Below are 16347 nucleotides of genomic sequence, written 5' to 3' on the forward strand. Positions count from 1 at the left end.
GTTGAAATGTGTTTGTGGGAAACACTCACACACAGACACACCCCCCTCAAACACAGGGCTGAAGGCTGTAAGACTGCTCGACTGGGGAATCTGGTGTCCCAGGACCAGCCCTCGAGCACTGAGCTTGTGTGTTTCTCCCCAGCTGTGTTCACATTGCTTGCTCGGGATAGAGGCCAGTGGTCCTCAACCTTCCTAACGCCACCACCCTTTCATACAGGTCCTCGTGTTGTGGTGACCTGCTGCCATAAAATGATTTCTGTTGCTACTTCATTACTGTCATTTTGCTACTGTGATGAATTGGGCGACCCCTATGAAAGGGTCGTTCGACCCACAGGTTGAGAACCGCTGGAATAGACCATGGTGGGAGGCTTGACACCACCCAATCTGGCGATTTAGAAATACTTGCTTAGCATCTTTAAGGCCTCTGTATTCTCTTTTAAAATGATAAGCAAAGAGTGTGTATAACTGCCAGTATGTTGAAAACCCTCAACAGAGTGATTGATAAAGCTAAGAAAATACTACCCAAACCGACTCAAAGATGGTGTGAGTAACATAAATGATCAGATTTCAAGTGAAACCACCTAAACACCCTGATGGGAGGATGTTTTACGCAAGATGCCGTAGCAGGGTTGTTTAATAAAATGCATGTAATGAACATGTTTCCAACGGACTGCCTGGTGAATGGACCAGAGCTACATAGATATCCAGAAGAACAAACCCACTACTGTCCAGTGGGTTTTGACTCATGGGGATCCTATGTGGGTTTCCAAGGCTGTCAATCTCTATGGAGTGGCTGGTGGCTTTGAACCACTAACCTTGCTGTTACCAATTGAAACTTAATCTGTGAAACATGTGAATGAAGGAAAGACAAGCTGCAGCATCATCTGTAGAGTATGGTGCCATGCCATATAACCATGCTATGTGTTAGTGGCGGGCTTGTGCGTATATCGTGGTAGGTGGTGTACAGGTTTGGGAATGGTGAACGCCCAATTCTGGGCAGTGGGGCAGGCAAAGGAACAAGCTCAGGGAGCAGCACTATCAAACTCTCACTGCCACCGAGTCAGCTCTGGCTCAAGCGGACTCTAGAGAGAAGGACAGAACTGCCTCTGGGGGCTTCAGAGTCTATAAATCTCACAGGATCAGAAACCACATCTTCCTCTTGCAGAGCAGCTGTGGGGCGCTTGCACTGCTGCCTTTGTGGTAAGCAGCCCAACATACAACTCATTATAGGGCTTTTAGAGCCGCACACAGGAATCTTCACATCTGTGCATCATGCCTTTTTTATAATTTCTAAAATTAAATCTGAAACGTAAATAGCAAAGAACTAGTCTTTGAACCACAGGGTGGAGGGGATGTTTATGTTATTCTCTGAAGTTTGGGTTGCTTTTAAATATTAGATAATACAAAGATATGCATCCGTCTCGCACAGTCTTACCAGTGAATTCTCTAAACATTCATGAAGCAGGTAGTTCTTGTGATAGAAAATCTGTTTTAAGGCTTTCGAAAAGATCAGAGGTTCTGACACAACTTCTTATTTTAATAAATCATTTTATTGGGCACTCTTACATATATTATAACAATCCATACATCCATTATAGCAAGCGGCCATGTACAAATGTTGCCATCAACAATTTCAAAGCATTGTTTTTCTTCTTGAGCCCTTTGTTATTAGCTCCTCTTTATTCCGTCCTCCCCCACTCTGCCACCCTCACCAACCCTAATATATTATGTATTGTTGTTATGTATACATATCTTGTACCGCCCATTCTATCCCTAAACCTTCTATCCTGGTGTTCATCCCCCTCTAGCTTGGTTATTCCACTATGATTGCCATCTGTTCCTCCTTCCCCTTTTCCCTTCCCTACCCTCCCGGAATCATTACTCACATTACTGTTCCTGAGGGGTTTGTCTATCCTGAATTCTGTACATTGAAAGCTCTCATCTGTACTGAAGTATGTCCACCTGTCTAGCAGGATTTGTGAGGTAGGACTGAGATCATAATACTGTGGAGAGGAAGGATTACAGAACTAGAGGAGTGTTGTGTGTTTTGTGGGTGCTAGACTCAGTTTGCATTAACCCTAAGACCAGCACCACAACAGGAGAGCTTACACAAAAAGCAAAGCCTGGGGTAACCTCACTCAGGAGCACAGATGAATTGTTCTGAATTAAATGTCTGGGAAATCGGATGTACCTCCACGCTTTGTGAAACCCTTACTTTGATCCCAGGGACACAGGAATTTCGGAACAGCCATAACTGGAGTCAGCAGGGTTGATAGTTAAAAAGAAATAAAAACTTTTCTAACTAGATGCAGGAAAAAATTAAAAAGATGAGATTAAACCCATATTTTTGACATTATGAAGGATAAATAAAAACTTTGATGTGGCAGGGACTGCCAGCCATCCCCACTGTCCATATTCATCTTGGTATTGCATACTACTTGAGCTTTTAAGTGGGTAATGTGCCTCTTCACATGCTTGTTTGGGGGTAGATTGGAATCTAGTGATTTCTCTTTACTTCCCAGTGAGATGGGAGCAGAGGTGCTCACGGGTGCAGGAAATGCAAATAAGCAGTAGAAATAGCTACTTGTGGAAATTACACAATACATGGGTAATTTGTCAGCGACACGACAGTCAAGTAGAAAAGCAAAAGGCATCGAATTATAAAGTATCAGAACTAATCAGATAATTAATAAGCAAGGAGTTCAACGTAAGGCCACCATACAAAATAAACAGCATTTATGAGTAATAACATATTAGAAAATACTATTTTTAAATTTCTGTAATGAAAATAACTACCAGAAATAAGCCTCCCAAGAATGTTTCAAACTACAAAGCACACTATAAACAGCACTGACAGACATAAGACAGCCATGGATAAATTCAGGTATGCTGTTTTCCTGAAAAGAATCTATATTGTAGATAGGATTTATTCCAACATTCATCTGTATTATAAGTTCAGTCTCAGATCCTGGCAAACTGATTCTAAAATTAATTGGAGAAAATGTATGAAAATAGGAGAAGGAAGGGTCATGACAGGTGATAAAGTGGAAGATTTCCACAAATAAACATTAAAGCATGCTGTAAAGCTATAGTGCATAAAGCAGCATGACTGGTAAGTAGATCAATGGAACATTTGAATGGTGTAAGTCTGACAGGGAACTTTGAACATAAAGATTATATTTTGTATTTCAGAATGAGTGTAAGGAAAAGCAATGAGGACTTAGGGAAATGTCTCTTCGTTCAAAAAGCAATATTATGGTTTCATAATCCTTCACAGAAACCACAAACCAAAGGATCAAAATATTTAAAAAGTATATAGTCTTGTTCTAGAAAAAGAAAAGCCACAATTAAAACATAAAGCCTGCAATCCATAGGACATAACTGGAAGCCACGATGATGTAAAACATCTAAGCCATGTGAGAAAGTGGAAAGCTAGCACCCACCTGTGAGAATATGTACCCCCACGTACAGTCTATTTATTATCCAGAGTAGGTCTCGGATTCCTGCAGATCAGTAGAAGACAAAGCACCCAATAAAAATAGGGACAGATAATAAAATACTAATAACAAAAATAATTCACTAAAGAAATACAGGTAACTAAGAAATGTGGAAAGCATTCTCAACCTTACTAGGGATCTGAATAGTCAAAGTAAAAAATTAAATGTAATTTCTTGGCTAGTTGATATCAGACTGAAAAACTCTAAGACCATTAAAGATTTTGAAATACAAATGGACGGGATAAATGGAAACACTCTTATTGCTTCTCATGGGAGCTGCCTGCAGTTTTCATCATTTAAAATGCCCACAGAGTGGTTCTTTGAAAAGATCACCTACAGGCACATGAAGGTAATTGCATGAATCATTTTGTATCAAGAAATGCAATCATTTAGATGACTCAGACAAATTCCTTGAGAGGGGCGTGGTTCCTGTCATGTGGGGATGTCATAGTCTCACTGAGGGAAAACAGATGGGCAGAGAACTTGAACTAGATGGCATGCATCCTTAGAACTCCCTGGATTCCTTAGGGGAGCCTGGGTGTACCTATGGGATATGCACCCTGGCCGAACTTCCTACAGAGAGGGGCCTTCCTGAACCACCGAAGCTGGCTGTGACAGAGAGCTGTCCGAGAGAGGAGCCGCATCCCGCCACACTGTTTGCATATGGGGGTCGAGGTTGCGTGTTGCCTGCCAGAACACTGACAGCACCTGACGCTTTCCTTGGACTAACTCAGTGTCATTGCCTTGTAAGATAGGTAAGGTTTATTGTGCCAACCTGGCCAATAAACGCATGTGCGATTAATTGAAGGGCGAAGAGATAAATGACTCGGTGAGCCTCGCCTTTCGAATTCTTGGGTCTCTTGCTCTCTGATGGTCGGACCAGGGTGCAGCTGCCTTAGCCAGTTCCCTTCTTCAGCTGGCAAGGCTCACTTCCTGCAAGACATCCCTGAGGAGAAACCGCATGGTCCTACCCTGATGCAGCCCTGGGTGTGGAGACCCCTGCCAGCGCTGAGCTGCTTACACGTTCACTGATTTGGCATTCCTCCTGCAATTGACGTCATTGTGTGTGTTTTGTGAGGTGGAGGAGGACTTTGTGGATTGGTGTCGGACATAAGGGCTAATGTTGGACTTGTGGGCTTGGGCAGCAATGGGTTGGGATGCTTTCTTATACTAAAGCACTTACCCTTGGTGTAAAACTCTGTTATCTCCATATGAGTTTCTGTGGATTTGTTTCCCTAGTCTACCCAGACTGCACACCTCGGCTCCCTGAGCATCCACTCTGGCCCAGGTTGGGTTCTCATCATTAACAGAGGGGGACACTGAGCCTCTGAATTGCTCCATATTCCTAAAGACACTGCATTGTTGTCACAAGTGCACACTCTTCAAGCCCAGCTGGCTCCACTGACACATGCTTTCAAATGCTTAAGGTAATAAATGAACAACAGTCTTTTACAAGCTTTTTCTTAAGAAGGAGGAAAAGCATTCCCCAAATCACTGTGTGAAGATCACAGCGCTGGTGGTGTGGCTGCTAACAGCAAGGTCAACAGTTCGAAACCACCAGCTGCTCCTCTGGAGAAAGAAAGGGCTTTCTATTTCCACAGATTCACAGTTCTGAAACCCAGAGGGCCGTTCCAGCCTGCCCTATGCAGTCACGAAGAGCCAGAACTGTGACTCTACCACACTGAGAGAACAGCCCTGCAGGTGAAACCTGAAAGGCAGGACACACGAAAGGAATGTTACCGTCTGTGTTTCATGAACGTAAATGCAGTGATCTTCAACAGCACAATAATATAAATCCAGATGCATCTGAAAAGGATTTAACATCATTTTGAAATGCAGATTACTGTAGGAATGGAAAGGTTAGTAATCAAACCAGAAGGAAAAAACTCCGGAAATGAGTCCTGAAGGAACAACCAACACAATCGCTCTCCAGGTGTATTAGCATCAGGGCAGGGAAGGAACGAACGGGAGCAGGAAAAGAGGTTTCACTAGAGTGGAGTTGCCATAGAGCAGATGAAAATACTACGTGTTAATATATGAACGAAAACAATTCACATCAATAAAACATTTCCTTCTAAGAAGCACGTCCACAAGGCAGGCGCAATCTAAAAAGGAGACAGTGAGGCAAAAGGAGCAAGTGAAACGAAGCTGGCAGGTGAAACAGAGACAGGCAACTCAAGCTACCTGAGAAAACTCCATAACCGAAAGCAGGAATGAGCAGCGTCCTGAAAGAGAACGAGTACAACTAAAAATGTGAGTTAAATGACGTGGAAATGTGTGGACATATCATGATAGCTTCACAAGTGTCGGTACATGTGCAACACTGGAAGGTACTAGGAGAAACAAGAAAAAGACAGGTAGTAAGGAGACAGCCCTAACACACATTAAAATAAATTCTAAACCCCCGACTAGTTAAAACATAGCATAAAGCTTCACTTGTAAAAGGACAAATAGGGAATGAAAAAGCAAGTCCAGGAATTAATCTAAATGTATTTCTGTGGGGGAAATATGGATTATTTAATAGGTGGTATTGGGACATTTATGATTTTATGTAATAACTTTCTGAACAACTACAAATGGACAAAAATTTTAAAGTGAGAAATAAAGACAATGTATTAGAAGAAAAAATCATGATGTAGAAAATCCTTTTACAGGTAGAGAATTTTTTTAAGGATCACATTACTTTGAAAAAGTAGAATAAATAATAATAATATATAATTATAAGGGTTCCTGGGGGAGGAAGGGGGTAAATGAGAGCTGATATCAAAGAATTTTTTAAATGTTTTGAAAATGATGCTGGCAGCAATTGTACAATTATGCTAGACCTAATTGAATTATGGATTGCTATAATATCTGTAAGCGCTCCCAATAAAATGTAAAAAAGGAAAAGGTAGAAAGGGAATGATTGATTAATTTGAGTGTAAACACAAAATTGTTTTGGCTTTCCATAAATTCTATTACTGGCAAAAGGAAAACAAGTTGTGAAAAAAATGGTATAAATATTGTGAATATCTCCTAAATGTGGGAAGAACTTCTATAAACCACTGAAAGAAATGGGCAAATATAAAGTTGATGTTCAGCCTCACTTACAATAAGAGAAATAAAACTTTAAAATACAATGAAAAAACAAACTACACTAAAATAGCACATTAGTGGTTTTTAAAATGTCAAGAAACAGGTACATAATTTGTGAAGGTATAGATTGGTACTATTTTGAAGAGAGGGATAGGATTAAGCACCAGCTCTCAAAATTACAGGCATACACACCTTGGATTCAGAAGCTCCACTTCTAGGGTTCTATCTTAGAGATGCTAAGTGGACATGAGCACTCTCACCCATTATTTATAACAACGTTGCTTGAGCTAGCAGAAGATGGAAAGCAGCCCGCGTCTATCCAGACTAGATTACTCATCCAACCGCTCTCCCAGGCACTGAGCTCCGTCTACCCAGAGTACCGAGCAACTTTCTGGGCTGCACACAGACGAGGTGTGGGCCAGCACTTCTTGACTTCTCAGAAGCGTGAGCCCAGAACCACCTGCGAGTCAATGTGAGGCGCCTTCACTTTGTTTCTTCTTCTCCCCATTCTCGATAGCTTCCTCGCCGGTGCAGAACTTCATTGCATTTTTACTCAACTTATTTTTATCGAGACCTTCCCATGGATTTCTGGGTTTTAATAAAATAGAAATGACTCTCTGCATTCATATTTCATGAACGGTGTTGTAATGAAATAAACTGTGTAGCTGTTTAGTACATGGGAGCTTCGGACGGCTGGCATCAGCTCGCTTGGTTGGAGTGGTTTCGTGAGGGCGTGGGCGAGGGGAGCCTCCCTGGGTCAGGCTCTCCCTGTGCCTCAGGTAACGGCTGTTTGATCTGAAAGAGGAAGTGGGGGGCTCTGGGTAACCCTCCAAGTCACCACAATGGAGGTCACGTAACAGAGCATGTGCCACACGCTGGCAGAGTATAGGGCAGCCCCGTATACTGCACAGGGCGTCAACTTCAATGCAAAGTGCCACTCTAGTTAGTTTCTGCGCGCTTGTGCCGCGAGTGCCTTGCCCTTGCCTTGGCACCAGAGACACCACACTCTCTCCGTTATGCTGCAGGCACTGGCGAAAGAGATACAGAACGATGTCCTGGTGTTACGGCGGCAGATCCGAGAGCTTAAGAAAAGGCAGAAATCCAGGGCTGCATCCAAAACCTCAACCCACAGAGCACAGACCCTGGCGGCTTCCATCCTAAACATCTCACGGTCAGACCTAGAGGAAATACTGGACACGGGGGATGACATGGTAAGATCAACCAGATGTCGAGCAATAAAGGGCTGTGTGCATATTGAATTAAGGTGCCCACGTCTCCTATGTGATCCTCAGACTTGCATCCCTCAGAAACAGTTCATGGAGGTAAGACTCTTTTTTTGTTTTTAACATTTTATTAGGGGCTCATACAACTCTTATCACAGTCCACACATATACATACATCAATTGTATAAAGCATATCCGCACATTCTTTGCCCTCATCATTTTCATGGAGGTAAGACTCTTAATGGACCAATGAGAAGTACTAGCCCCCTCTCACGTTTTCCATGGAGAAGTAAACCAGTGCTCACCACCTAGAAAACTGTGTCTTGGTCAAGACCTTGAACCGTTGCCTCCTCCCTTCTCTTTAATTTAGTGCATTGCATTCTGTGGCTTGCAAACCATCCCTTTAAATTAAACTCACTGGAATGGCTCTTATTAAGCTGAGTCATCATTGGAGACCTTTTTCCTCCTGGGTCAGATTTTAAATTGTAGTGAATCTGTTGACTTCTTTAACTCAGGTTGTTAATCACTTTACAGATAAAAGGAGACATTGCTATTGTGGCTTTACATGCCCGTCCTCAGCAATTCTTTCAGCACCTCCTGGGGAGGACCCTGATGTGACACAGTGACTGTTTCAGGAGCACCCACTTCAGGGCCTCTGCAGTCTTCTAAGACCCCTCAGATCAATCAGGGGTGGTTGACACACAATGTAGAAATGTTAGATGTTGTTTGTTTGGAAAGATTAAAGGGCTTAAAGGTTTAAAAAAAACGAAGGTGGATTAGTTTTCAATAAGCTATTTGCAGAATGACTACATTTGCTGTTATGTTGGGTGCCATGGGGTGGGTGCCGGCCCATCTTGCCCTTGTGCGGGAGAGCACTAAGCACACACAAGGTGGGTTTGCACCGTCCCCACCATTTGCCCTGGGCCTGAGCCCATTGTTGCAGCCACGGTGTCTGTCCTTCTTGAGGGCCTCCCTTCCTCTTCACTGCCCCTCCACTTGACCAAGCATGACCTCCTTCTCCAGGGACTGGTCTCTCCTGACAATGTGTCCAAAGTATCCAAGACAAAGTCTCACCATCCTCTCCTCTGAGGGGCACTCCTGCTGTCCCTCTTCCTGTTGACCCTTGTCGCAGTCCGTGACACTCTCAATAGTCTTTGCCAGCACCGTCATTCAAATGCATCGCTTCTCCTTTGGTCTTCCGTATTCAGTGTCCAACTTTCACATGCATGCGGGACAATTTAAAATGCCATGGCTTAAGTCAGGCCCGCCTCAGTGTTCAAAGTAACACCTTTGCTTTTCTTTAATCGAGGGAGGTCTTGTGCAGCAGATTTGCCCAATGCAGTGCACCTTTTGATCTCTTGACTGCTTCTTCCATGAGCATTGATTGTGGATAAAGTGATGGAATTATGCTCTAGCTGTGCCAGCCTTCCCAGGGTTGTTCTGGAGCAGAACAAATCGACAACTTGCAAAGGGGCTAAACGCCCACGAATTCTTAGACTCAGAATCCCAAAATTCCTGTAGAGATGGTTTTCATTCTGCCTCTGGACCGACACCACACTGTGAAAGCCAACACAAACTATTCCTGCAGTACCTGGTGAATCATAGAGATGGTGCTTTATCTTCCACGTGTACTCGAGTATTTCGAAGTATGAAGAAGCCCGGGTGGAGTGACTCCTACTGTGAGGGGACAGGCTCGGCTTCGTGGCATGCTGTGCCATGAATCTCCCCCTAGATTTACGGAATCTCTCACAGTCGGGTCAAATTGATAAAAGTGCAGTTGACATAAGTGTTTTAATTTCTTTCCCCTCCAGGAAATTGAGAGAGCAAAGACCGATGCCGAGAATGATAAGGAGTGGCTGCTGTACATTCAGAAACTTCTCGAAGGACAGGTACATTGCTTTTCTCGTTCCCATATTAAAACTTCTCAGATATGAGGCCCGAGCCTTCCCAGGTTCACGATGTGTAAGCACTTAGCACATTACTTACTTACTCCTAGTAGGTACAGACGCCATCCGACAAGGAAACAGAGAAGTCAGCCCTCTAGTTGTTCTTTTGGGCTTCACAGATGGAGCGAAGGCCCTGGGAAAGAGTCAACAAGGGTCTGAGCAAATGCATTAATTGAATTATCCAGTCAGCCGCTATGCTTGCTAGACGGAAACAGGTCCGTTCTCTCTGCCCTCCGAGGAGGAGAGAGTCTTCACTGTGTGCCTTTAAAGTTAGTAGTTGATATGAACACCTGAGGAGTTCATGGGTTTCTGTGACCTTTTACTATGGACCTGTTTCCAGTCAATTCATGTTTTCCTCACAGCCAGACAGCTGTTTATTACTGTGTCTTCCCACATTCTCTACAATATTTTCTACTGAGACCCCGAGCAGCTTGTTAGTGGGAAGTAAATATTGATTTGGCATCCTGTCAATGCAGAAAGAATGAAAAAATTTCCACCAGAGGCCCCTCAAACATTTTCCTATCGACGTTTTCCGGGCCGAGTGGGAAGCTGCGCGGCGGATGACAAGGCCGAGCCGAGCCGAGCTCGCTGCGGGGTCCATTGAGACTGCTGCTGTGACCTGTGTGATGCCTTCCCTTCCCTTTCAAGTCGTTTTTTAATACACAGAGGGTCTGCTGGGATGCGCCCCTATTGGAAGTGATCAAGGGCAGTTTATTGGCAGGTGAGAGCCCTGCTTTCTAGTCCAGGCCCGCTCTTGTTTGCACATCACTGACAGCACGCAAGGCAGTCCACGGCTCGGTCGTTACCTTTCTTTTTGGCTCGTCCTCATTGTTGATTTCTTTAAATGAAGTGGAATTTTAAAAAGCGAAGTGTCTGTCAGCACGACAGCCACTAAGTCATCCCGGGCCCGCGCCTTCTCCAGAGTCCCTGCAAACCGCACATCCGTGTGAGCACTGGACCCAGAAGCCGGTGCTCAGCGGTCACTCGCTTACATGCACGCTGACCCAGGAGGTCTCCCTGCACTTCATAAAACCCAGTCGTCCTTCCCAGAGCCTCCGATGAAAAGATCCTCATTCTCGCCCTGTCTGCGCGATCGCTTCTGGAACCCTCCCCAGGGAGAGTCGCCTTGTGTGCTCAGAGCCGTTCAGGCCCAGGGTGGGGGCAGCAGGAGCTGCCTTTCCCAGGGACCGCTGGCTTTCCAAGAAAGGCCACTTCTTCACCAGGTGAGGGCCCAGACACCAGCCAGGGGCTGGCACACCCCAGGGGCGCTCACGCCTGATGGAGTTGGGAGTTTTGCTCAGCTGGAGAGTTATTTTCAAGAATGATGACCTTTTAAGGAATGTCGCATTGCTCGGCTTGTAAGTCCAAACGACCTTGTCTGTTCGATCGACCGTCGATTTCATCATTCATGACCGAAAAAGACGGTGAGTGCCTAGGGCACATCCTCATGAAATGTACTAACGCTGCCCGGACACGGGGCCCCAATGACGGTGACGCAGCGGAAGGCCCTGACCCAGCCTAACACCGTCCAAATAGATGCTTCTGCGCTCCAGCTCGGGCCGAAAAAGCCCTGTTGCAGATGACATCAGACCGCTAATGCTGCAGCTTGATGTAGTGTCTTTTTGTGCCACTGAGCCTGGCCTCTGGAATATAATTGCCTGGCAGTATTGATTTAATTGCTCAGGTTTATTTGTGGACTCCTAATTATTGACTGGAGGGAAATTTAATGGAGCGCCTTTATGAACACGGGGAAACTGCTGCCGCCGCCGCCAGGCTCCATAATGAACTGCGTCCCGGGCCTGCAGTTCATTTTTCAAGCTAATTTTATTCCACTGTGACAGTAGGATAACATTTAAAAAGTCAAAGACTTTTTTATTTTTATTGCTGACAGGTGGTTTTGCTGATGTCTCTGAATTTTGTGAGAGGGGGAAAAAATAGGGACTTCATTGGTCGCACTTGAATGTCACTTTATAATTATGCCCAAGCGAGAAACCTATACAATGGGAAACACTTTTTTGTCAGCCTAGATTTCTTCTTTTACCATTCCAGAAATTACATTTGTCCTGAATTTTAGCAAAGGTTTCCTTTGCCTACTAGTTGTCTTATTGTTGTGGCTTCTGTTCCCTTCTCCTCCTTCTCCTAAGTCTGCGTGACGCTCACAGGATCGTCTGGGCAGCAGTGTAACAAGGTCCAGGCGGCAGGCCTTTCTTGCTCCTCGGAGCCGATTCCTGTGATTTTTACACGAGTAAGCTGGACGCCTCGAGCTCATTCGTCCTCAAAACAATGATTAATGTGCTGCTGATGTTGATGGTTAGAACTGGTGGCATTGTGGGCATGCTTTTCTTTGGTGTGCATCCTCAGAGTTGGGTGCTACGTGTAATAACTGAGACGATAGAAGCGAATCTGACCCCCAGGACTTGCCCTTCGTTCAAGGATTGGGCCACAGAATTGCTAAAGACTTATCTTCACGTACAGTTTGCAGAAGCCGTACAGTGATAAAATATTCATTGCAACATAAAATCCTGCTCGGCTCTTCGGCAGTGTAGAGTCACCTAACAAGAGGGTACCCACCGCTGCACCTCACCAGAAGAGCACGAGGCCTCACAGCTCCACATGTGTAACCCATAGATGTTCAACACAGATGGAAGTGTCCTTCCTTGCCTGGAGGCACCACGCTGTGGGCAACCTTGTGTTTGGATACCTGTCTGTACCCAGTCTTTGTCCCCAACAGTCTCTACTGGTCAGCGTGACACTCACCCACTCACATCTTCCCAACGTTCGCTTTCATTGTTCTGCGGCACAGCTGCCCTTTCATGGCTGTGAACCCTTTCACCTGTACGATTCCCTCTCTCCCCTTTAACATCTTCCTCCTATTTTATGGGAGAAACAAACTAGGAATTTAATGATTCTACTAAGAGAACCCCAAACCGCCAACGAGTTTTCCTGTAGTTTGGAGATATACCAAGAGAGGGAAGCTGGACGGGGAGCCCGCTCCAGCATCATTGAATCAGGCAAGGTGTGTGTTCAGGGATGCTGTGTTGGGACCTGGGAGAGATACTCTGGGGTCAGCACACAGCAGGGAGACAAGAGAAGAGGGGCAATGGGAGCCAGTGCTACCCAGGCCATGGGAGTAAACTCGCTGCCATTCAGCCTATTTCACCTCGGAGCCCGGTGGCATTGTGGGTTACCTGTTGAGCTACTACCTGCAAGATCAGCAGTTTGAACCCACCATCCACCGTGTCAGAGAAAAAGGAGGCTTTCTTCTCCCTAAAGATTGGTGGTCTCAAACCGGCAGAGCCAGCTCTGCCCTGTCCTATCAGGTCCCTCTGAGGCCATAGGGATAGAGGGAAGGGAAGGGCTATGGTCCCTTACTTGATGACAAATCCTTGACAGAATAGGAGATAAAGGTGGTTAGAAAGCAGAAACCTGATATCAAAGAATTCAAGAAGAAAGAAAATGTTTGAAAATGATGGTGGCAGCAATTGCACAATTATGCTTGATCTATTTGAATTATGGATTGTTATAATATCTGTAAGAGCTCACTATAAAATGATTTTTTTAAACAAAAGCAGACACTCAAGGTGAGTGAGTCTCATACTCTGCATGAGAAGACCTGGTCTGCAGAAGGCTTTGTACGGATGAGCATGGACGCTCAGAACCCGTCTGCAGGGTCCGCTGGTGGGTCCCTTCCAACCATGGTTGAGGGAGGTGAATTGGCTTGTTGTGAGACAGAGAGAACAATGTAAAGATGATCACAGTGAATAAGTTAGGTTAAAATGTAATATTTTATCTACCATTTGACCTATTTAAAGGTTGCTTCGGGTTTTTTAAACCCCGAGGGGAAGTGCACGTGTTTAACCTCCACTGAGCACCCCCTGAGCTTTCCCAGGATGCGTGTGAGCAGCCTTGCTGTCCTGCAGAGGGCATCAGGGCAGATGCAGTTGGATTTGAACTTAATATCATTTGATCTCCTTCTTTGACCCATGTTCTTGTTGCTCCAGTTTTTAAATATTTTCTGCTTTCTTTTCAATGGAGGTTTTCTCTGTTTTGTCAGCTCTTTTGTTTGTTTTCTTTGGTAGATGAAATCCAGGATGGTGTAACTGGATGCCTGGTTTCTTGAGAGCATGGCAGAGAGGTTTGGGGAAAATGGGGAGTTAGTAACAGGAGTACAAGAAGAACGTGTTCTACAATTGATTGTGGTAATGATTGCACCACTCTTCTTGATATGATGGAACTGCTGAATTGTGTGATCTGTGTGGATTACGTCACAATAAAATGGTTTTCAAGAGGAGTTTTAGAGTGGAGCCGTTGCAGTTGGGAGAAGATAGATAGCAATTACAGCTGCTCTGTGTCCATCTATGCTCAGTGCAGGGACCCTGGTAGCTTAGTGCGTGACGAGTGTGGCTGCTAAACGCAAGGTCAGCAGTTTGAACCCGGCAGCTTCTCCAAAGGAAAAAGATGAGGCTGTCTCCTCCCATGAGGACTTCCAGCCTCAGAACCCGGAAGGTCCAGTTCTACTCTACCCCAGAACGTAGCTGTGAATCAGAATGGTCAGAAAGGACTTGATGGAAGTTGGTTGTTGTTCTCAGTGCAGGGATCTTGATGGCACAGTGATTTAAATATTAGACTGCTAACTTCAAGGTCAGTGGTTCAAATCCACCAGTTTCCCAATGGGAGAAGGATGAGGCTGTCTGCACCTGTGAAGATTTACAGTCTCAGAAACCCCAGGGAGCAGTTTGGTGCCGTCTGGTAGGGTTGCTGTGAGACAGAATGACTCTACACCAGCGAGTTTTATTCTCGGTACAATTTCACCATTTAAAACCCATTTCAAATGCTTACTGTTGAACAATAAAGAGATTAAATTGCGATGAAAAATGAGCACAGGATTTACATAGACATTTATTCCACAAGATGCACCAGTATGCATTTTACACACACACACACACACACACACACACACACACACACACACACACCCTCATCACCATTAGCCATTAGGGACATGCAGATCAAAATCATACTGAGATATGATTACCTCACACCTCCTAGCATGGCAGTAGCAAGGGTTGGCCAAGGCTGTGCAGAAAGCAGAGCCCTCACATGGCTGCTGGTGGATTGTCAAATGGGAGACTGCTATGCACACAGAGAGTGACCCGGGGACAGCCATGTGGCCCACAGTTCTGCCCTTCCTGAGGCCCCCGAGAAATGGACGTACGCGTGCATGCAAAAGCTGGCCGGTAAGTGTCCACAGCAGCACCAGCGTGGCGACCACCCACACGTCCCTCCACCGATCAGCAAAGCGAGCGCGGCCTCTTCCTAGGGTGGAACTGTGTTAGCTGTGAGCAGGAGCAAGTGCTGACGCATGGGTGATACTTGAGGGTATGTTGCTGAGTGAAAGAAGCCAGACACAGGAGACCCCATTCAGTATGAATGCATTTCATGTATGAAATGTCCAGGATGGCCAGTCCAGCCCAGAGAGACAGAAGTTGGCCAAACCGGGGTGGAGAACCAACAGGGAGTTACTGCTGGCGGCAGGCAGCCCTCTGGGGAAGACCACAGGAAGATGCCGAGAGGACAGGGTGGCGAGTCCTGCACAGTGGGGTGCATCTACTGGCCACCGCTGACCTGCCCCTCTCAAGGGGGGCATCTTATGGCTGCGGGTACCGTGATCCCTCAGTTTCAAAGTGGAGCTCCTTCACGTGGGGCGTGTGGAAAACAGCTGCATATTCGGAAAGTCACCTTACTGAGGTTCTAGGTCACACACTGTGCCTCCGACCATCCCAGTACAAAGCAGTGGCGTGGGGGCTTCTGTCTGCGGTCCAGCACCGTGACAGCAGAGAGCGGGCTCTTTTCCTCCATGCTTCCGCATGTCCTTCCCGCTGGCCGGAGCACGTGTTCCTCTTCAACACCCCCTGGACCCCGCTCCACATCCACATTAGGAGTCCCTTTTTCACGCTCTCCTCACGAGGGGCCACGGCGAATTTGGTCTTCCCATTCTGATGTTCAAAGTTATCATTCGAATGACACTCATTGAGTTGTGCTGTCAGGCCTTAGTGCCTGACACAGTCTTGGGTTCCGGGGACTTGATAAAAGCAGTCAAAAGAGTGAGTAGATACAAAAGTGAACCTGTGCTATGGAATTCATCCACAAAGCCTATGCCCTGAGGTCCGTTCGCACGCCAGTCCTGCTGCGGGCTCGGGTACAGCGGGCACCTCCAGAGAAAAGCCACCGACTTCACGGAGGGTACCACGCAGGGGTGGATGGCAATGAAGAAATAGTTTACATATGTAAATTATGAAATTTATGAAGCTACTCACATGGAATTGATAGGCACACACACACTGTCACACTCAGAAGCTCGCACACCCTGGCATCCCCATCTCCTTTCCTCACCTCCTAGTTGAAGGGGCTAGACTTTTAAACATCCTCCATTCAGAGCCTTGCGAGGGTGTTTTCAAGGAACCGTTCTAAACCTGCTTGACTGTCCCCGAGAGCCAGGCACCAGGACAGGACCGCCACAGTGCTGAGCTGCCCTCCATTCCATTCCCACTGGTCCCGACCCCAGGGTCCCGAGTAGGACTGCTCCCCAGCCTCAAAGCTGGGGCA

At 45.9% G+C, this 16347-nt stretch overlaps 1 protein-coding gene across 6 annotated transcripts in view; it reads left to right on the plus strand.

Moving 5' to 3' along the window:
- The window catches only part of CNTLN (centlein), a 294237-nt gene that overhangs the window by 265722 nt on the left and 12168 nt on the right, over positions 1-16347 (plus strand). For all 6 annotated transcript variants that reach the window (XM_075559966.1, XM_075559967.1, XM_075559962.1 and 3 more), the window contains 2 exons: positions 7598-7783; positions 9607-9684. In XM_075559966.1, coding sequence (XP_075416081.1) covers positions 7598-7783; positions 9607-9684 — 264 coding nt within the window. The remainder of the gene's footprint in view (positions 1-7597; positions 7784-9606; positions 9685-16347) is intronic.

This window comes from Tenrec ecaudatus, chromosome 10 (assembly GCF_050624435.1).
Source record: "Tenrec ecaudatus isolate mTenEca1 chromosome 10, mTenEca1.hap1, whole genome shotgun sequence".
NCBI classification, from domain to species: domain Eukaryota; kingdom Metazoa; phylum Chordata; class Mammalia; order Afrosoricida; family Tenrecidae; genus Tenrec; species Tenrec ecaudatus.